This window comes from Opisthocomus hoazin, chromosome 9 (assembly GCF_030867145.1).
Source record: "Opisthocomus hoazin isolate bOpiHoa1 chromosome 9, bOpiHoa1.hap1, whole genome shotgun sequence".
Classification (NCBI taxonomy): Eukaryota; Metazoa; Chordata; class Aves; order Opisthocomiformes; family Opisthocomidae; genus Opisthocomus; species Opisthocomus hoazin.
In genome coordinates this window covers 22,355,485-22,377,746 of record NC_134422.1, presented here as the reverse complement: position 1 = coordinate 22,377,746, position 22,262 = coordinate 22,355,485, and the positions used below count along the sequence as shown (strand labels likewise).

Genomic DNA, 22,262 nt, shown 5'->3' with positions numbered 1-22,262 from the left:
ATGTTTCATGTCGTACAGATTTCCCTTTCTGGCATGTCACTGCTTGACTAGGCCGGTTTCAGCAGGTTTGGTTTTTTTTACATATTGTTTTCACTTAGGGCAGTGCAAATTTCTTTGGAAATCTGTGACAATCAATTAGGTAAATTAGAAAATAGAATGCTTGTAATTAAGATAATCAAACTACATGAAATCCACACTACTAGTGCTAGTATCTGTACATCTTCAAGCTGTACATTAGTTAAACACCATGTAAGTGTTGCAATTAGGCTCAGGCTGCTATGGTGAAAACAAGAGGAAAATGGAAATGATTGGAGGGGGTTTTTACTGTGCATGAAACTCTTGGTTGTTTTAAAGCATCTTGTTATGATTTGTAAGGTTGCTGCAGACACTCCCGGGATGCCTGAGGACTCTGTAGCAGGCTTCAGCTGCTTCTGAAACAGGTGACCCAAAGAAAAATAAGCTTTGGTTTGCAAAAGCTATGTTTCTTCTTGGCGGTGTGTGTTATTTTCCCCTCAATTTCATGAATGAGTTTTTGTTATTACTGAGCTCTGAAACTAGTAATCAAAGAGGTTGGATATTTCATCTATGTAGGAAATTGCAAAGGGGAGAATGGAGAGAGAGGGATTATTCTGATTAGTTCTTATGATAAAAGGGACTCTGTCCTGCTTTTATGTTCTTTTGTTTTGTGTTTTTATTTTGATGTGAAGACCCTAAGGTCACTCAGGCCTTCCTAGCGGATGAAACAGCATCTTAATGTGTTTGTATTGGGAGACAAACACTACACGAGACTGGCTGGATAATCTGGATGTGTTCAGATTGTGCTTCTTCATTGATCTCCTGGTGCTTTCTGGGGGCTCGGGGAAGCAAAAAGCTCCGTCAGGATCAGTGTGCAGCTCTGCAAGACCAGGGGAGGACCCCTTCCCTCTGCGTGGGTGCTCTCCTGGCGGTCACACAGCAGCTTCAGAGGGAGGTAATTGTGGTTTTATGAGATGTGCGTTTGGGGATGTTCGTGCTGTCTCCTTTCCTTCTGTGAGTAGCTTTTGACTGGCTGCAAGCATACACCATAGAGGTAGTGGAAGAATTATGTTGCAGGGCCAAGTGAGTCAAACAGATTTGCAACGTTATAGAATTGTAGAATGGTTTGGATTGGACGGGACCTTACAGATCATCTTAGAACTGCCAGACTTCAGTAGTGTTAGCTGGGGATTCCAAAGCAGCTGGATAGGGCAAAGCAGATGATGAACTCATCTGCTAATTTGCCAGATATTGCCATGGCTGTTTTAAGATTAAGTCTTTGGAGTCAAATGAAGTAGTACACCTGATCAGTGTGGACATCAGCTTGATGAAGTTGTTGCACAAATAATGAATAAAAGTAATATTTTTCTTGTCTTTATTTTCCCAATTATTTTGTAAAAATCTGCTTTTACAGCACAATATTCTTCCTTATGGCAAACAACCCTATTCACTGGTGTCGTGTTTTCAGATAATACCATCTATGTTTATAGAGAGAAGTGAAGAAGAAAACTGTACAGGACACCTTCAGTTTTTCATTTGTCATTGTTCTTAATTTTTTTTATTATTTGACATTGATACAAAAAAATAGTATCTTGATTAGCAGCTTTGCTGGCAATCCCACAAAACTGTAAATAGTACTTTAATCTAAAAGAATGCACTCCTACAGACACTATAGATAAAACAATATATACAATTTAGACAAATAAATACATAAGTATAGCCAGTCATATAATAATACACCTAAAGTTCGGTTACTGTTGACAAGCTTTTCTAGTTAATTACACTCTTCATTTACAAATTGCCATTGTCATCTACATTATAAAGAAAAAAATCCTAATAAAGGATCAAAATTGACACTTGAAGTTACTCATAGGAAAGATGACAAATTAACATTGAGACTTCTGTTTAAATACTCTTCATAGTTTTAGCAAAAAAACGCCAACAACTTTTGTGAAAAATTCCTTCTGAAGAGAGGCATTTCCCCCTAGTTTCTTTGCTTAATGTGCTTTGCTGATGTACATCTTGGAATCAACATGTGATTACAGTCACACTTTTGAAGTGACTAGAAGCCAGCACGTCTTAACCAAGTTGTCATTTGTCCCATGCCCAGTGATATAAAATGACCTTCAAGTAGCATAAATATTTCTTCTGATTAAAGGAAGCCCAATGCACTTGTTTGTTAACAGTACCCCATGTGGCACAAATACTACTGGGTGGAAGGGACAGTTAGCTGTCCCTGTGAGTAGACGTATTGCTCCCTTTCTAGCTCTGGGTTGCAATAGTGCAATTTCTGAACAAAGAGAAATAATAAATCTGTTACATAAGTGTAACAAGCTAGTGAAGTCTAGTATCAGAAAATTAATAGAAGTAGAAAATTAGGCTTTTGTTGTGTTCTTTTAAATTCACTTGACAATAAAAGAAAAAAAAAGTCTCGTACATTCAAAAGTTAGGGCGCACATGCTTAAGGCTCTTGAAACACTGGACAAGTATACTGCCTAAGTTGGCTCCATGCATAACTGAATACTACATAGCAAGCAGACTCTACGGATATATACAGCTGAATACAGAAGAAAATGCCTTAGAAATATGTACATCAATTCCAAGATGACCATTTACATTTCTGTTGAAGATCTATTTATAAATGGCAGGAAATATATTTCTTTCAGATACTATTTTCAAGGTGTACCTTCCAATCATTAATGCAGTCTACTTGTACTAGGAGAAATTCAAGGCTACCATGCTACTTGAGCCCTGAGGTATCCGGACTGGGAGCCCTGCTGTCCTCTTGGTTACTAACCAAAGGCCACAGAAGCGTCAGCAGAAGAAGTAAGGCCACCAAATCCATTCGGTTGTGGATTCAGAAACCTCAAATTACTGCACAGTGCAGAGGGATAGCAGAAGTGATTGCAGCCTGTGGGTTGAAATTATTACAAAGTGTGTTCCTGGTGGGACGGCATCCATGCGGTCTAATTTACCCGAGGGCTGGGGATGAATTCCACCCTGTTTTCCCTTCCTAAACCACATATTCTGGGGCTTGTGTAAGAAAGGCTGAACTCCACCCAATCAGTGTACGAGTGTTATGTATTCACCTATGCAATTAGTTGGATCTTGTTTAGCTAGAGTTCTGAGTTTGACGAGAAGCAAGAGCAACTTTAACAAGGACTAGGTCAACTAGGGAAGGATAATTAATTATGCTGCAAGAGAATCAGTATTTTTATATAAAATTACCAATTTTAACTTACGAAGGATGCACAAGCACCTGTTGATTAGTCATGACTCCTGAGCTATCTGGATTTGTTTGAGATACCTACTGTTTGTGGCTTGAAGGCCAGGTACACTTTACCTTATTTACAAGTAGTTCCTTTCAAAATACTAGTGCTGCATCTGTGAATAAGACTAACAATTTGTCATGAAACTGCAAAACTTTTGGGGCAGCATCTCCATTCTTCTGTTACTGTTGTAAAGTGCTATGTACACCTATGCCAAAATCAGGTCAGAGTTTTCCTTTAAATTCTTATTCAGTTTATTTCTGACAACTTTATAGAAATCCTGAATAACATACAGACTTAACAGTTTTTCATATGTTACATGTAATGCCAGCTGGAATGAATGAAACACTTGTGTGTGCTGTGGATGATGCGAGTAATCTACAGCTAATAATGTATTTGGTGAGTTTTGTATCTTTGTAACTCGTCTGTGAATTCTTCATTCCAAGTTATTTGCTGAGCAATGTCACATTTCAGTTCTTTGTTAGAAGGCAATGCTGAATAGAGATGGCTTGAAATTATTGAAGAATTTTCCAAAAAATAATTTTCATGACATTTCATTAACATACATGTTCAAAACATGTAAGCAAATTATGAAACTTGAATAAAATCTTGTGTATTTGATTTCTGTCACATGCTCTGGCGATCTCTAGAGTGGGACCTCTGTGAGTAACCTGGGAGCTACAGATTTGTAACAAAGGCTAGAATCTGGTTTTCTTTAATAGGTGGTTCTTAAAAGTCCTCTACTTTGCCGTGAAAATTGTACATAACTGTTATGTACTCTGTTGTCGAATCAGCAGAAAATTGATTGCATTATTTATTGGACAAAATTCTACTTTTCTACATTATTAAAAATCTGGTACAATCTCATTCATATATGTACTGTAACAAAAAAGTAGAGCTTACTCTTAAAAACCTGATTTTGTGTTACATTTTAGGTAAATACTGACTGATATTGAAGAAATATGCTGCTTACTGACACTTTTGTTATTCGATATAATTGTATATTGCTATGCAAGACGCTTCATGGAGAGATCCACTGATACTAATGAGAAACATTGCACTTGCTTTGAAATTAAAAGATATTAATGCTTTTATAATGTATTTTTAACATAGTTTTTCATACATGTCCCCTGTCTTATTTCACCTACAGTTTCTACTTAATTTTACAACTGTATTAGATCTTTTAGGGGCTAATTCTGGCAGCAGAAAGAAATGGGATATCTTCTGAAATAATATAAAGGAATACCATCTGGTGGATAAAAATATACTTTAGTGCATGGATTTGCTTCTAAGGCCTGTGAGACTTTGATGTTCTTACCTGTCTAAATTGTGCTATTATACCATCAATAAGCTGTTTGGGAATTGCACACATTGTACTATAAAATATACACGTCAAGATAGGTGTATAAGGTCAGTGCAAATGTATACCGCTCAATTTATTAATGAAGCTCTAAATAGAGAGGGTTGTAGGATGTCAAAAAAGGAATAAAAGAATATTTGTCATTCTTAATTTCTTAGGGCCTGAGTCTTATCTCAGAGACTGGGGCATGAACTGTTAAGCAGCTCATGATAGTTTATTACTGTCCTTTTACATAAAGATGCAGGAGCTAATATGTGTGATAGAGGATAATATACAAAATCTGAGATTTGACTCTAGATCCTTTTGGTTGGTGTAATGTCCTTATGAAAAGAGCCTGAAGTCTGTAAACCAGTAGTCAAAATGAGAATGAAAAATCAGTCATTAAAAATCCTCTCACAGTTAATATCCCACAGTTTAACCTGTAAATCAGCAGGTCGCTTTGTCAAGAAATAACCAGACTAAACCAAAATTTAAAAAAAGGTATTTACACCTGTAAAAATCTTAACATCTAAGATGTTTCTTGCTGGACATGTCATTCCAAATTCTGTGCATTTCTTCTGGTGTTATCTGGTGCACTGTGATCACCCTGCGGTACCTGCACAAGCTGTAAGCCATTTTCCAGTGATTGAAGCCACTGTTTTGGAAGGGGTGAATGCCCAGCTTCCGAAGACAGAGTCCAACGTACACATCTTCAAGATGAAGAAGTCTGGTGTGAAGGGAGGTTTTGTAAATCAGTTCCGCTATGTCAGCTGAAAATATGTACCCGGTGCCTGAACAGAAGGGTGGATAATTGCTGTCAGGATACAAATCTCTTGGCATGTACCACTTACTGCGAACATCTCGTATTGGTCCTCCATTTATCACATAACCTGTGAAGTACCTTCTCCTTGGCTTGGTGTTAGGTTTGAGCAGCTTATAAATAAGATTATCCATATTTACAAAAATATCACTGTCTGTCTTCATAACGTACTTTGCTTTTGAACAAAATGTTGCTACCCACCTCATCCCCATCAAAGTTTTCAGAGTGAGGTTATGATAAGAGTCGATAAAATCCTCCACAATAATGTCATGAAAAATTTGGCTTTCTTGCTCTACCATTTGATTTAACACAGGATCTGCGTTTTTTCCGAGAAGAAATAGCGTGGCGATTTTAATTCCTTTAAAGTTGTTTTCATCTCCCCACGTTTCTCGGATGGCTTGCCTTGCATCAAACTCTTTGTGAGTTGTGCTGATGAGAATGACCAAGAAAGGAACGCTCTTCTCACATTTGTTGGGTTCATTGATAAGAAAGTCAAAGGAATGTGGATTTATAGGTCTAGTTCTTATGTTCCCAAAGGAAACATTTTTTCTGGCTATGGATATGCTACTGACCTGTCTGTGGCCAGTGTAGGAAGAAGTAGGACGAGTTATACTTAAGTACCAAAGAGCGCTTGCCCAACAAACTACTGTCAAAATGTATAAGCATGAGACCTTTGAAGCCATTGTACCTCTAGCTCTTCTATTCCGTGGGGTGAACAAATAGCCTTCATACCACGAGTGCACCTGTGTCCCAGAGAGGCAGCATATTATAAATGAAAGTTGAAAGTTCGATATAGAAAAGTAACTCTGTAATCATTCATGGGTCTCAAATAGGAGCTATTAACCCTGATGATACTCAGCTTTTCTTCTTTTACTAGCAGCGGCTTCCATTTCTTGGAATTTTCTGTTATTTCTGAAAAATATGAAGAAAAATTTTCCATTGCTAGATCATAAAAGCTTAGGGCAAGAAAATTAGCTTAAAGATGACTGGCCATTAATAAGGTAAATGTCTTAATGCGTTTCTCGGATATCCTTTTTTTTCTCATGAGGTATCACAATGCAAGACAGTGTACTAGAATATAGCAGTACAACGGAAGTAATGCTTTTATGATCGATAATTTCTTGTAGATGATAATATATAAAAAAAGTTAAGCATGCATAGTATGTTGGCTATTTAGGTAATTTTAAACATATATGAAAATCATTTTCTGGTTTCTAGCATTTTCTTGCTTCCTAGTATTTTTTTCTTGACAATCTTTTCAAAATATGCCATGGAACATTTTAAAATTACTTAAAGAATGAATATGTACTTTATTTTAGGTTTAATAAAATCAGTGGTAACCACGCACACGAATACCTACAGATCCCATTTGGTCTAAATGTTGTTAATGTCTGCCCAGCTAAGAAGCGCATGCTTTGGTGGAAATCGGACAGAATGGGACTGACTGGTAAAGGTACAGAGGAGAAAGGAGAGATACATATGCTGTCTTACCCACTTAAAGATCAGCACCCCAGCAGACTTCATAAAAGTCTAGAAATAAATGAACACAGTTCAGTTATTTTTGTTGGCTTCCTCCTCCTCTCCCACAAACCAGTCTTTATTTGGCATGAGCAAACATAATTTGTATACCATGTAAGATATATCACGATGGCAGCCTATTAACGGTGTCCCTTGCTGGGCGGTGTGCAGAGCACTTGCCTACCCGGCCGGTGTTCCTGCACTGGCATCCTTTCCCCGCTGTTGCGCTGGTCATGCCTCCGGCACCAGGGAGCTTTGAGGCTTCCCTGGATCCGGGGAGTGTGCCAGCCCTGAAGCTTCCTTTGCTCTTAGCGTGTTTTCTGGGAACCAGTTCTGTTTATCATCATTTCATGGAAATGAGACCAGCTGCATTAAGCCTGCCGGATCAGTGCTGACTCCTCCAAGGCACACCAGTAGCTGGAGAGTGCCTCTAGGCTTCACAGTCCTGGGTTTTGCCATTGCTTCAGAGCTAAAGGGTAGTAGAAGCATGCAACAGACGAGCTTTTACACAAGAGTTCTTGAAATATTTAATATTTACTTTGGATAGAATGAAACATATATGGATTCAGATAAAAAGATAGAAGCCCTGTCTTAGAAGCATCCCTTCTGTGTCCACACTGCTTCGACACGTTGCTTGGATCACATCACAATGCTTTTTAGGAGCCTGTGCCTCCCCTGCGCTGAATATGTATGATCCCTCTTTCCTTTCTCCAGAAGCAGATGAGAGTGTGGCCCTGGCCATGGCCCTGTGGCAGGGTCCCCTGCCAGGTGATCTGTTGTTTGCGGGTGGTGCAGAGTGAGCCCCCTTAGGCAGGCTATCAGAGTTAAAGCACTGTTCTCCTGTGTCACTATTTCATGCTGAGGTGAAAAAAAGGCAGAGAAATAATCTTAACATTTGCTAAATATATGCAGACTACAGTCTATGGAGTCTTTTAGCTAGCGCTGTCCTGCTAGTCTTCACTACATGCACTTTTAGCTATTTACTGACCAGAACCCGCGTACCCCACTCTCCTCCTACAAAACAGGACAATGTGAATTTCTGGCCTGTTTCAGAGCTTTATGCATTTCAGTCAGTTTTGTCCTATACCCGGGGCAATTTAATGAGGTAGTGGGTGACAGTGATCTCCTTTGATACCTGTCACACGATTTGGGGTTTGTGGTCTTTTCCCAGAGAGCAATAGCAGTAAACGTTTGGGAGCAGTGTATTTAAGTGAGGCCTTTAATTGCCCCATAGGGCTGCAGAACACAATGACCATGGCACACATATGTACATCCTTGTAAGTAAATACTGTTGGGGTCAATATATACACAAATGCTGCTGTAGTGTCGGGAGAGGGGTTCTGTCCTGCTGTAACAGCTCACTGGGGTCGGTGGGACACAGTTCTGAGAAAGGCAAAACACATCTCTGATCTGGTAGATTGGGTTTTTCCTGGCTTCGTTGTGACTCTCCGATACCCGCCCCCACTGGAAATCCCCGCGGGGAAAAACACCAAGCATGAAATTCATAACGTAATGAAAACATAATAGGTAAGAAGATTGTGTTAATTAAGAAACACAGCAGTTGTGGATTGGAGAAGTAGAATGTGAGCTATATAGGTCAGTGTATTTAATGGACTTCAGCATTAAGGTTTCACAAATACGTCTAATATTCTGAATTATTTTAGGAAACTGTATATTGCCTTCTCTAAAAGTGTATATTTTTCTACATCTTTAGTAAAGGTAGGTGCATTAGTTACCATGAACACTGTGCAGATATCTGAGGGAAAGGAAAATTGTAACCAATGCTTCTTACAAACTGCAAAATGTCGTAAAATAGCTTTCCAGTCCAGCAACGTCATGGCTGTGATGTCCAATCTTGTGTGCTCTGAAAGGATTAGAAGCAACTAAAGCCTTACATCGCTTTGAAGAAAGACTCCAAGCTAGCATAGGAAATTTTCTGCTCAGTTATGAAATCTACAGATAATTGTTTGTCCAGGATGAATATTTCTTATATTGGCCCTTGGATTGCTGTCTCTTGAAATAAGTTTTTTTTCTTCTGTTGTGTGTTTGGTTTGGGATTTTTGTTTGTTTGTTTTGCTTTTTTTTTAAAGAAAAATGAGAGCTAGAGTTTAGATGGTGTTCTTTATTTTGGAGTGTTTTCCGCCGTACCCATGGTAATTTTTGAGCAAAGTGAAAGTAAAGTCATTAAGACTGAACTGGCTGTAGTTTTCCTGACAAGTGAAAGCTTAGATTTAATTATTTTTTAGGAAGATTGAGGGGAAAAACAACAAGAGCTCTCTGCTTTCCTGTGATTGAGGTCTCTGCTATTCCTACTCTGCTGTGAGGTGAACATGAGAAAAGTTCATGTTCCTGCTTTACCTGAGCTTTTTGCTATATACAGGAAATGGATTTGGAAGTAAATAGCACAAAACTGGAAATAGTGCAAATACAAAACAAAATTTACTGAGGAGTCTTGGTCTGCTATTTTAGCTGAGATTATTGTCGCCTTCATGACTGATCTGTCTCACTCTGTAGGACTGCAGAGGAAGGGGTTAGATAAGTACCTCTCTCGTGTATTTTTTTTGGCCGCAGGGCAAATGCTCCTACAAATTATTTCTGATAACATTGTTCCTGCACAGTAATTCCAATAATGTTTAGCTTATACAAGCAAGAAAATGCGTAGCTTGATTAGGCAGGGAAACATGAACTAAGCAGTGAAGTATGTATTTTGTGATGCTTTAGCAGTCAAGAATTTCAGAGGTTGCCAAATTCTGGTATTAAAGACAATGCTAATTCATCAAGGACCTAAACAAATGCCTAACTCGGACTTTCGTAGAATTACTCCTGTGTTGAAGGTATCTTGCAAAATTATTCACCGTATCAAAGTGTGTGACAGCAAACCTTTTCCTGCTCATGTGTTGTGACCTGCAACTGAATTCTCCAGCCATGCAGTCTGCGGGACTTGTATATCAAGGATGTGAGTTACAAGGAGTGAAATCAGAGTGTAAAATTAACGTGCTCGAATTATAGTGTGTTAGAACTTTTGTGTTAATTACTCACTTGGAAAAGAGGAGGAATGAAGTACATGAACTAAGTTCATTATTTTCATCCAAATAACAACTGAAAGCACTTCAATGCCCGCACATTATTGTGGTTTCTTTAGCAGTTTGCCCAGAAGTTTTCAGAACATTTTTAACATAGTCAATAGTAAATATCTCACAAGCTGCCTTAAATGTTAAAATGTGTGCCAAATTCATTAATGTATTTGTTCCCAGTCCTGATACTGCATTCAGTATATTGTCATTATGAGGACGACTTTCTTTTTTTTTTAGTTTTGCCACGATGTTCTTGAATTTGGTGTTGAAATGTTTGAAGGACCTCTAACAGCAAGGTTTGGGTTCTCACAGGGGGAGCAGAAAGCTTTTACCAGTTTTGGACTTTGTTGGGATAGGGTATGTCATGTTTGGGGACACTGGCACAGGCAAAGGGAAGTATCACTTCCTTTTCTCTGTTCTGTGGGGTAAAAGAAACCTTTTGAGTAGGGCAGCAGCAAAGTTAAGCTCCTCACAGAATGGTAGGGGTTGGAAGGGACCTCTGTGGGTCATCTAGTCCAACCCTCCTGCCGAAGCAGGGTCACCTACAGCAGGCTGCACAGGACCTTGTCCAGGCATGTCTTGAATATCTCCAGAGAAGGAGAGTCCACAACCTCCCTGGGCAGCCTGTTCCAGTGCTCTGTCATCCTCAGAGTGAAGAAGTTCTTCCTCATGTTCAGATGGAACTTCCTGTGCTTCAGTTTGTGCCCATTGCCCCTTGTCCTGTCACTGGGCACCACTGAAAAGAGTTTGGCCCCATCTTCCTGACACCCACCCTTCAGATATTTATAAGCATTTATTAGGTCCCCTCTCAGCCTTCTCTTCTTCAGGCTGAACAAGCCCAGCTCCCTCAGCCTCTCCTCATAGGAGAGATGCTCCAGTGCCCTCATCATCCTCGTAGCCCTCCACTGGACTCTCTCCAGTAGCTCTCCGTCTTCCTTGAACTGGGGAGCCCAGAACTGCACACAGTACTCCAGATGAGGCCTCACTAGGGCAGTGTAGAGGGGAAGGAGAAGCTCCCTCGACCTGCTGGCCACACTCCTCCTAATGCGCCCCAGGATGCCACTGGCCTTCTTGGCAACCAGGGCACACTGCTGGCTCATGGTCAACCTGTCATCCACCAGGACACCCAGGTCCCTCTCCGCAGAGCTGCTCTCCAGCAGGTCCACCCCAAGCCTGTACTGATGCATGGGGTTGTTCCTCCCCAGGGGCAGGACCCTGCACTTGCCCTTGTTGAACCTCATCAGGTTCCTCTCTGCCCAACTTTCCAGCCTGTCCAGGTCACACTGAATGGCAGCACAGCCTTCTGGTGTATCTACCACACCTCCCAGTTTGGTGTCATCAGCAAACTTGCTGAGGGTACATTCTAACTCTTCATCCAGGTCGTTGATGAAGAAGTTAACTAAGACTGGGCCCAGTACTGACCCCTGGGGGACACCACTAGTTACCAGCCTCCAACTAGACTCAGCGCTGCTGATGACAACCCTCTGAGTTCTGCCATTCAGCCAGTTCTCAATCCATCTCACCTACCACTCGTCCAGCCCACACTTCCTGAGCTTCCCTAGGAGGATGTTATGGGAGACTGTGTCGAAAGCCTTGCTGAAGTCGAGGTAGACAACATCCACGGCTCTCCCTTAATCCCTCCTGGATTCTTGTTTTTAAAAATGTTTTAATTCAATCTCTTCCCAGCCTGGCTGTCATAGTATTAGTAATCAAAGGCTCAAGCTTTGCTAGGGTAGATGATGGTAAAATGCGAATGTTTGGCATCGTGTTTCCATATTGCGACTCGAAGTTATGCACTTAATTGCACTATTCACAGCTCATGCTGTGCGAGCCAGAGAAGCCACCCAGTCGGAACACAGGAGCAGTACTGTGTAACTTCTGTAAGTAATTGACCTGACAGAGACTACGAGTATTCACAGCAAAACTTTTATGAGCTGACTGCACATCAAGAATAATCCTCCAGATAATGAGCACATCTGAGAATCTTGCTAATTATTCACGGCCAATTTTCAGGCAGACGTCAGACGAGTTCAGCAAACGTTACTCGCCAACTGCTACACTTTGCCAATATTTTGGAACACTGCTGTCTCTCCTGAGAGGTTGTTGATCTTTTTCTTTCAAGAAATTCCATCCTATGTAAGTGTGGTTGCATTAATGTCACTAAATCACGGTGGACACACGTGGTAGAAACCACAGCTCTTGGCGTGTTGCCATAGTTGTAATCCATACTGTGTCGCTGTCTACTTCTGCGGTGTAATGTAGGTGCTGAGTGGAGGCAGTCGGGATGCTGAGCCCTGGGGATGACCCCACATGAGAAGTTAAGGGAGCCTGGAGCTGCCCATAATGCCACCCAGGAGCCTGTTAGGCAGAGCATGACTGCATCGAATTAACGCTGTGCATCTCTGCCAAAATGTACCTATTCCTTTCCCTGAAAAACGGGGAATGCAGTTGCTAAATTGTTTAGTAAATGTAGCAAACTCTTCCCATTTTCCCCGAAGAGAGATTTTTGTGAGAGTTTTCTGTGATCATGGCTTTCACCTGTATATAGACCAAGGCACTGAAAGGTCTTCACCATTTATCAAGTCCTTAAATTACCTAAGGAAAAGTCTGTGATTGTTACCAAGTCTTGTTGAGAAGATAATTATCCTGAACACTATGGAACACATCTACAAAGAAATCTGGGGATGCTGTTATGTTCTTGGCTGTATGTTTTCACAGTAATTTCTTGAGGAAATTCTGGACAGGTGGCACAGGTGATTTAACAAGAGATTGCAAGCTCCTCTCTGGCAACTTCATTTGAACGTTTCTTAAATATTCCGAATGCTTTTGCTGTACCTGGGTGTAATGGACCTGAAACTAAATCAGTGCTGCAAAGGAAGACCTTCCTCTGTAGAATATATATGGAAAGGGACTGTAATAGATGTAGGAGTCAGTCTTGGGTTGAGGGGAGGAAAGTACAAGCATTCATTTTGGGTCCCCGTTTTTTTTAGAAAAATCAGTTCGTCCACTTTGGGCAGTCCCAGCTGTCATATGTTAAAACAGGGTGGCTTCCCTTCTCTTCCTTCACAGGCAACAAGGACAAATATTTTCTGAAAATCAGGCTGTGTTTTAAGATATGCTGTTTGTACATAGAGAATAATTTCTTATTCACAGAAATATTGGTGATGGGTTTTACCCTAGGCAGTAACAGATTGTGAAAGCAAGTATTTGCACAAGTGATTCTTTCATACTAATAGATCTCTTTTCATGAATGCTGATTTGCAGATGCTGTATTTCATCACTGAGGAATTGATCTCTGGAAATAAATTTTGGATTTATAAATTATTTTTTCAATATTTAGTACCTGCTCTTACTGTGAATGAAAAGTAAGAATGACTGTGCATTACAGAATTTATGAAAAGCTTCTGAGTGTTACATATAGGGAAAATACAAGTTTTAGAATTTCCAGGAAATATGCCTATGCTACCAAAACTTCCCTAACCTTTAAAGAGCTACTGCAGAGTCTTTAAAGAGTTAAAAGTTAGTCTACGTGAAAGCAAATCTACATGAGTGACTTGTCTGTATTTTCCACTTTATATTTTTTCAATGAATGTATCTCTATAAAACCAGGATTTTCTGTTTTTTCAAGAACTGCTGAGACAGCCTACATAAAACAATTAAATCATATTTTCATTGTTTTTTTCCTCATGCTTAAGAATGAATTATGCGCCTATTTGTTCTCAAAATAATTTTCAAGTTAAAAAGTAAACATTTTTCACCATGACTAAGCTGGGAAGTGCAGTTTTCAATTGCAGAAGATCAAGCAGTTGAAAGAAATATTTAGGAAGTTGTGGATCAACACAAACATCAGATTTAGCATTACTGAGGGGACTGGGATAAGTTAGTGGCCAGGAAACATGAGCTTGGCATGAAGGACCGTTCCTTGGCTGGCAATGTATGGAGGTGGGATCTCAGCGTTGATTTGCAGCCTTTCTCTCTGACTTGGTTTGTACCTCAGGAGCTTTGTAGCTATAAATTCCCATCCAAGCATTGTAGCTCAGGAAGTATTTTCTATGCAGAAAATACTTCTCTGCTTTTTCTAAGCAGAGACTTCAGAGCTTTTAGGTTGGCCACACACTGTTCAGTGCTTTCCATACACACGGAGCACTCCTCAGGGAATTGGCTCATAGCAACTGGCCTCAGTATGACTGAGGAGTAGCTGCCTTCTGTTGTGGTGACTAGGAGTCTGGTCAGCACCAGATGTGGCTACATAGCAGCTACTTCTGTAGCTGCATTTTCTTCCTGGTAAATCTGGCTTTGAATAAAACTGGCCTTGGAGAACCCCCTGTGCTGGTGGTGGACAACAAAGTGGTGACAGATCAAGATTCAAGCTTGTCCAAACTGGACGCTGTGTCTGTCTGGGTTTGGGTATTTCACAAGAGCAAAACATTCACAGATGGTTTGCTAGCCAGAAAAAAAGTATAATTTTGTAAAATCTGGTATTGATAGGAAATTGAAATTTTTTTTTTTTCAATCCCATTTGGCCTGTCTCAACATTACATTTTCAGTAGCCCTATTACTGTTTTGGTAATTTTTTAAAAACAGCTTTCTTGGTCGCAGTCATTGTATAGCCTAGCCTTCTCCAAAGTCTCCAACAGAGGTGTCACACAGCTGACTCCATGTGGAAGGAGATGAAAGGGCAGACCAGACCCGAGGACTGTCTGTACGATGGATGGGTTTCTAAAGCTTTGGCAAACCAGCTATGCTCTGGTCAGATATTAATTGAGAATCGTTAACAGCTAGATTTTACTCAACTCAAAAATAATATTAGAACTTAGGACATGCCAATCAGCAGTTCTGTCTTGCTATGTTGCTGATTGCAAATGGTTTACCTGGAGTCAGAGTATGCTGCTGTTCATGGGAGTTTTGCTGCGAACTTTAGAAGCAGGCATTTTACGCATATATCCTTTGTGCTAAGTAAAGGGCAAAGAAAAGAAATGAAGAACATAAAGGGAAGAGCAGACTAATTTTAGGCAGAAATCTTTTTCTTTTCTTTTTCTTTTTTTTTTCTTTTAAAGTTACCCAGTAGATGTCAAGTGTCAGATCTGTGCATTTTTTCCCATGAATGCTTTTGAGAAACAATTTTTAAAATCACTTTGTGACTTCATGTTGTGATAGGTCATTTGTGATTACATCAATCATGTCCTGTTACAGCAGTAACGTGTAAATTGCATCTCAGTAGGCTTATAAACTGATGCAAATAACATATTTCACTTTGGGTTACCATAGCCACAACCATTATTTTCTTTAGCTATTGTGCTGTGCTCTGTTGTGAAATCTCACAGCAAGGTTCCTTAGCTCATGTCACCACTAAATTGGTTACAATATTTTGCATCTAATGAAAGTTCAGGACACAAAAAGAGGCTTTGCATTCTTAAAAAAATTTCAAGGGGAAAACCTTTAGAACTGCTTTAACAAAATCTTTATTACTCATGAAACAATTTTACATAATTTATTACAAGAGTCAATAGGTTAAATTACCTTCAAGTAATAGTGTTTGAAATCAAATATACTGCTGTTCTTGCCTTCTTAAATTTCATTATTTCATTTCCTTTGTATTCACAGCGATGCCTGTGAAACGGTGGTCTGGGTTATGACACCAAGAATAGATGACAGTGGCCCTGATTATATAGATGCCTAAGCTAGTGGCACTGCCATTCTCCATTCATCTTTGTCACAAAAAGGAGGCATAACAATTATGTGAAGACTGGAATGCCTGAAATCACACTTACAGTGTCTATGGTGATGATAACTCACTGAGCTGGATAATGAATCTACTTCCCATAATTTACTGGGGGCATTGGAGGAAAAGTACAAACAATTAAAACATTTGGATTTACTGGGAGAAATTCTGAAATAGTTTTCAACCTGTCCATTAAGGTATTTGTCATGATGCTTGGGGAACTTTGCTTTTAACCTCATTCAAAACTGGGGCACTTCAGGCTGGAAACATTGATTACTGCTATGTATAAATACATTTTCATAACCTCAGATCTAGCTCTTTATTAATAGACAGTTACTGGAGGGATTCTTCCATATCTCAGGTGCATCTGTATGATACCTATATTTACTGTTATTGTTATATATCTTTTACCTGTGAGTGACATAGAGATAGTTTTTAAAAGGCTAAAAAATGGCTAGAATTCACATTATTTTCTCATTTCCTCCACAGCAATGAGGCTAGAAATGCTGTAAACAGTGATCATATAATAGCATAGCTCCAGCTTCTTGTATGTAAGAAAAAACATTAGCTGTTATCAGATATCCAAGGAAATTGTTGGATGCTGTAACACTGTGGCTACATGGGCATTTTTTTTTTTCATTTTCCCTGGTGTCCTGGCTTTGGTTAAAATAGAACCAATTCTCTTTTAGTGAATCTTTCTTACATCTAAGTTCTTCTTCTAAATAACTGCATTTTTCTGAAGCTGGCTGCATATTTCACAGACAGTGTCCGCTCCAAAGCTGATAACACCTAATGTTTATAGTTATACTGAGCTAACGGTAGGAAAGGAATGCAGAAAAAGGCCCCTGTTTATAATTATCACTACAGCAGCCAAGGTCACAGACAGATCTCTTAGGTCCCGCAAGTGAGGAGTCGTAAAGGGTTGCACTTGCAGGGAGGGGCGGACAGGACAGGTGACCCGACATTGACCAACGCAGTATTCCATGCCATGCACACCATACTCAGTTTAAAGCTGGGGGATCACGAGGGTTTCGCTCTCTTTGTCCATGGCCGGCTTCCAAAGATGACCCTCTTCCTTGTCCTGCATGTGATCCTGATCCGGATTCCAATCTGTGCCTTCCTGAGTCCAATCCCTGCCTGCTGCCGAGGCCAGTCCAGGACGGCCTGGTGCTGCCTGGCAGCTGCTGGCAGGATGCCAGAGCCCGGCACCCATCTCCGGGAAACTCAGTATCGGTTTTGTATATTTTACATAACTTACTCTTATTATTAATATTATTAGTATTATTAGTGTTATTAGTAAAACTCTTTATACCCAATTTGTAAGTCTCTCTCCCTTTGCCTCCTTTTTCCCTTCCTCTGGTGGGAGGGAGAGCATCTGTCACTGGTTTATTGCTGCCTTGCTTGAAACCGTGACACCTGGAAATATTCCCCATGTTGAAGATATCCCTGAGCCTTGCTTTGTCTATCCAGGAACAGGTTGCAGTTCAGTTTTTTTCATGTTTGCATTACAGTAATTAATGTGAAGCTATGTTGTGAAGCATTTGTCATCGTGAGCTATTTTTAAGTGAAGCTTCAAGTTTCTAATTCCCTTTGTGAAGTAGTTGTGATACATTTAACACAAGCTGTTGCTTTCAAAATTGCACCTGTCTCTCACAGAACTGTAACATAAAAGAAACCCTAACCAACCAACCAAATGACTTTCATCTTCAACCTGGAAAATATGGCCCACACTTCAGCCAGCTGACTTAAATATGTGAAAAAAGGTCTCCTAGGCTGCACCTGCAGTGCCAAGTTACTTTACAGAGGAGGGATAGTCCTCTTGGAAAAGTGGGATTTGCCTCCTCTTTGGAGGAGCTGGAATGACATTTTATTGGCTTGGCCGTTTGCCTTTGCACATGGAGTGGTGCTTTCCCGCTAAGGAGCTGGTGTCCATGCTCACGAGCCCACCGCCCTCAGCGCAGCTTAGCCCAGCTGAGGGCCAGCACGTCTGGCTGTTAGCTATATACAGTTGCCTTTACAACAAAGGCTGGAAATACGTTTTTTTTTTTATTTTTGTCAAAACAAAATGGTAGATGGGGTTTTGCTGGAACTTTAATGAAAACCTGCTTTTACTGGGGATTGAACATGAAAAACTTAAGCTGCAGAAGAGGGCTTTTTTTGCAAAGCTGTTAACGTTTGAGAGCAAGGTAGTGTCAGGCTCTTTCAACTAGCACATATGGAGCATTTCACAGACATGACCCCAGACAATTTGTCAGCATTTAGTTTTCCAAAGCTCGCAGTTGAAAGGACCATTGCACAACGTTGCACTTACATGTTCATGGAACATCCACTTAACACAAGAGGCCTCTTGTGGTAAGGATTTAAAAATGGGCTCATAGTAACTGGAGTTTTCCGATGAATTAAATAAAGGAGTGCGTGCTGTAGTAAATCGGTTCATATCCTTGTGAATCCACAGGAGTAAATTTGTCCTCATTCTTCTACTATATTTCAAAAGTGCTGCAAATTGTGTCCTCGGCTGAGACACAGTTTTGAAAAATACTGTTTTGGTTGGTGCCTCCCTAGCTAAACTGTAAACCCATTCTGTGTTATCAGCTATGCCTACTTAGTCCACCCTCTTTCCCAAAAGAATGTTTCTTTATTTTTCCACTTTATTCCCTTTATGAAAATTATGAACGTTGTCTATTAGTCCCAGTGAAAGAAACCTGGCTGTCTCTGGAGAAAAAAGCCAGTTAACAGCTTTTGCCTTTGTGCTCAGATCAGAGTCTAACGTGAGCCCTATGAGAACTGTTGTAGGCAAAAATTGAGGAAGTGTTCCCACAAACTGTTATTGATGAACAGTTCGTGAGAATTTCGCAGTTAATAACTCTTCTCTCCCAGCTGGACAGAACATGGCTGATAATCTCGGATATTTAATAAAGCTGCAGGAAGAACTGCATTCTGGAAAAGAGTAAATCTGAATTCCTGTTTCAGCTCACTTTTATCACTTATGTCATTAGAGATGTCCTTCATGTGTACTTTTAAAGTTTTCACTAGGGAGCATAAATTTCAAATCCTGAGGAACTGCCTGAGTAGTCAGGAATACTAACTCCAATTTCTTACATCTTTTGTCTGTGAGTCTTCCTGGTTAGGGTTATTTGCAGTGTCTGGTAACTAGGAAAATAGCTAAGCAAACTTCTTCCTAATGTGCATACATGTGTGTTTGTCTGTCTTTCCCTAAGCCCATTTCTGTGGACTTATTATGCTGCCAGCACATTTTGCTTTCTCTTTTTCCTGTTGTGACTAGGGAAGCGTAACAATTGCAATTGCAACTTCTCAGAATAATTGGAGACTCTCCAGTTGGCTTCTCCACCTGTAATTGCATGGTGCCTAGTGGGTTGATGTAGGTGTAAATGTAGACTCATTGTATATATTGAAGGATTTATCAAACCGTAGGCTAAGTAGTGTTATGTAAAGGATGGCCTCTGGCATATTCAGAGTTGAAAAGCAGGGAAAGCAGTCTTCATCCTCCTCCCGGCTTGACTTTTATTGAGACTCTACCGTGGCATCAGTAAAGCATGCGATTACAGTGCTGCTCCAGAGAAGATTACGCCGGAACTTGCACACAGCATTGCGCAGTGCTTTCTGTTGCTCTGCTTTGGTGCATTGCGCTGTTAGCATCTGTGATGCTGAGGATGGCTGTCTGTCTGGATTCTGACGCAGCTCAAAAGGCAAAATTGTCTTGTTATCACCCACTTCTCTTTGGGATGTGTTGGCTTCTGGTTGGATAGAATATAATGCACTACTGATAGAAATCAACTTTGTGAAACAATAAACAGTAAGTATGTTCTGTTGCTGTGCCCAAGGGGAATCATATCATACCTTAGTTATCCATGTATTCAAGGCCAAGCCTTAAGGAGAGAAAGAGGGTACGTGAATATCCAGTATAAAAATACAGATTGCTTCTCTTAGCTGTCCATCTGTGGACCTTCAAGAGCTTTATAAACACAAGCTCACTGAACAGCTATATACCCCGAGGAGGCAGGTAATATGGTAATAAAATCTGCCATGCAAGTTAAGGGTCCAAATCTTGATACGTACCTTAGGGTTTAAGAATTAAATAGAGTGGTTTCACAAAAAGCCATTCTTCTGAGAAACTCTTTTTCTTATAGAAGCAATGTAAGATCATAGCCTCCTTTTGATCATCTTCCAGACTTCGGAGGTGTGCTTAGTCTTTGAGTCGAATCAGAAGAGGTTGCTACATAAATAACATGAACTCAGATCTTCTCTGGAGGAAGATGTTTGGCTCATATTATGACTGGAAACAACAGGGATTCTGCTGAGCATTGTTTAAACTCTGTGTGGGTCTTCCTCAACATCCTAAACCCTCCTCTCACCTTCGGCGGTCTCCTTTCAGCATTATTTCAATCTGAGAGATCTCTTGAATAAAAGAGATTTTAAAGCAGTCTGCAATCTGTGGTTCCATTTATTTCCCAGCTATTCTGACATCAAAGGCAGCACGAAGTGAAAATGATGTGAAATGCAGTAAAGCAGCTGTTGGGCCAACTGGTGTGGGATCACACAGGCCACGGGAGGAAGGCTGCTGTACTGTGTGACCGAGTGCTTGACATGGGACTCCATTAGATGACACAGCCAAGGTCTCCTCTGGCGCTTTCCAGCCAGCGAGGAAGAAGGTGTGCTCTGGCTCACTCTCCTCGTATGGAAAAAGCCAGGAAACATGAGGGTTGATGCAAACATCAGTAAAGCTTTCTCCTGCTGCTTGGGAGAAAACAATCGATTTCCTGGCACCCTCGCTGAAAGCAGGGTAAGAGCCGCTGGAGAGGCAGGGGCTGTCCGGCCCAGCCCTGCCGGGTACCCCGCGGAGGACAGGCAGTCCTGCTGGGGCGCGCGGAGGGAAGCCTCCCTCTTCTGTGTGGTTCGCGGGAGTGGGAGACAAACAATCTAAATGCACAAAATTTCAAATTATTCTTTAAAAGCCTTTCTTGCTACTGATGCAATGAAGAATAATGCCCCATAGTGAAGGGATGAAAATAATTTCTTAATAGTTTCTTTTGGCTATGTGGTAACAGTGTAACTCAAAGGTGCCTGATACTTTTAAAGAGAACTTCAATGTTTTTTTATTCTTTCCTACTTTTAAGAAAAGCGCTGTCTTTCTCTGTCTTTTTCTTTGAACAAATTAATTTGCCAGTGAAAATAGCTCAGGATGCATGTTACTTTGCAAAGATGCTGCTATCTGCCATTTAGTTTCCTTTCTAAGCTGTGATCTTAGACATATACTTCACGGAAAAGGAAGCCAAGTGGTTGAGTTTATTTTCCCTTTGTGTGAACAACAATGGCAATAATTCCAGAGCCAGGTAGCAAGGCTGCCTGAAATGCCAACTGCAAAACACTTTTTCAGTGAGGCATTAATTCATTCTGTGAAAAATAAACACAATCTGGGGAAAAGAGCTCCATTTCAATCCCCTCCCCTCCCCCGCCCGCCCCAGCTGGATCAATTAAACTGCAAACAGGAAGCTTTTGAGATTATTTATGTTGAACTATTTTATTTTTACTTTTCCTAACCCCTGTTGATGATCACCTCCCCTCCCTCTCAGCCCCTTGCCACGCGTGCGTCCTGCAGGAGACAGGGGAGCACTGGAGGGTGCTGCCAGGCGCGTGGCAGGGCCAAGGCTGCGTGTCCTCGGGTCAGCCCAGGCTGCCCACAAGCCAGCCCCTGGCCTCCCTGCAGCCGAGAACCCCCAGTGACCGGGAGGGATTCACAGTCCCTGCCTGCGGGCACAGGGAGCGGGAGGAGGAGAAAGGGGGTCACTTTGCCCCTTCTCGCCTGTTTGTGCCTTGGTTTTGGAGATGGGCGTTTCAGTAGCTGAGAAATACTGCATGAGATCAAGACAGAAAACGTTTCTTTGCATTTGCACCTGAGCATTAGAGCCCAAGTGTGTGTGTAAGCCAGCACTGCCACAAAAATGCATTCATTAATACTTTATAATTATTTTTAGTCAGATCAGTTTCCCAGGCAGATTTGCCTCATGGTCACACAAAAGCCTGAATCAGCACAGCTAAGAGGCACCATCAGCCTGAATTGAGAGGCTGGGGCAAAACCGGGCAGACTCATTTTTCATGGCCACACTCCTGTCTGGAATGATGATCAGAGAGTTGAGGGCTCCCCTTTTTCCTCCGGAGACTGTAGCATTAGCCCCAAGGTTTCTTTCTGCCAGGATAAGACCAAGCAAACAGCTCCTTTCTTGCTCTTGCATCAACTGCAAACAAATAATAAAATTAAAAACCTTTGCTTGCCTATCAAATATTAAGGTTTAAATTTCAGTGATGACTGGAAAGTTTTGGAAATCAGTTAAAGCACTTCTTGAGAGTTAAAAAAAATAACTTTTCCTTTTTTCATTTGTTTTCACAATATCTAATGATTCTTTGTATCCTTTGACTCTCCTGAGATCACTTTGAACTTAAACTGGAAACTTGTTCATGCGTATAGCAGCTTTAAAGGGCATGAATA

General features: G+C 40.8%; 1 protein-coding gene across 17 annotated transcripts in view; it reads right to left on the bottom strand.

Moving 5' to 3' along the window:
- Positions 1-1,405: 1,405 nt before the first annotated feature.
- The window catches only part of B3GALT1 (beta-1,3-galactosyltransferase 1), a 224,801-nt gene continuing 203,944 nt past the window's right edge, over positions 1,406-22,262 (bottom strand). For 10 of the 17 annotated variants that reach the window (XM_075430743.1, XM_075430738.1, XM_075430737.1 and 7 more), the window contains 2 exons: positions 6,935-6,973; positions 1,406-6,355 (listed from right to left, as the gene is read on the bottom strand). In XM_075430743.1, coding sequence (XP_075286858.1) covers positions 5,146-6,126 — 981 coding nt within the window. In that variant the 5' untranslated portion in view covers positions 6,127-6,355; positions 6,935-6,973 and the 3' untranslated portion in view covers positions 1,406-5,145. Of the gene's footprint in view, positions 6,356-6,934; positions 6,974-7,561; positions 7,820-19,834; positions 19,848-21,322; positions 22,012-22,262 lie in introns of those variants that run through there. The other 7 variants (XR_012765045.1, XR_012765046.1, XM_075430748.1 and 4 more) reach the window with 5 other exon arrangements.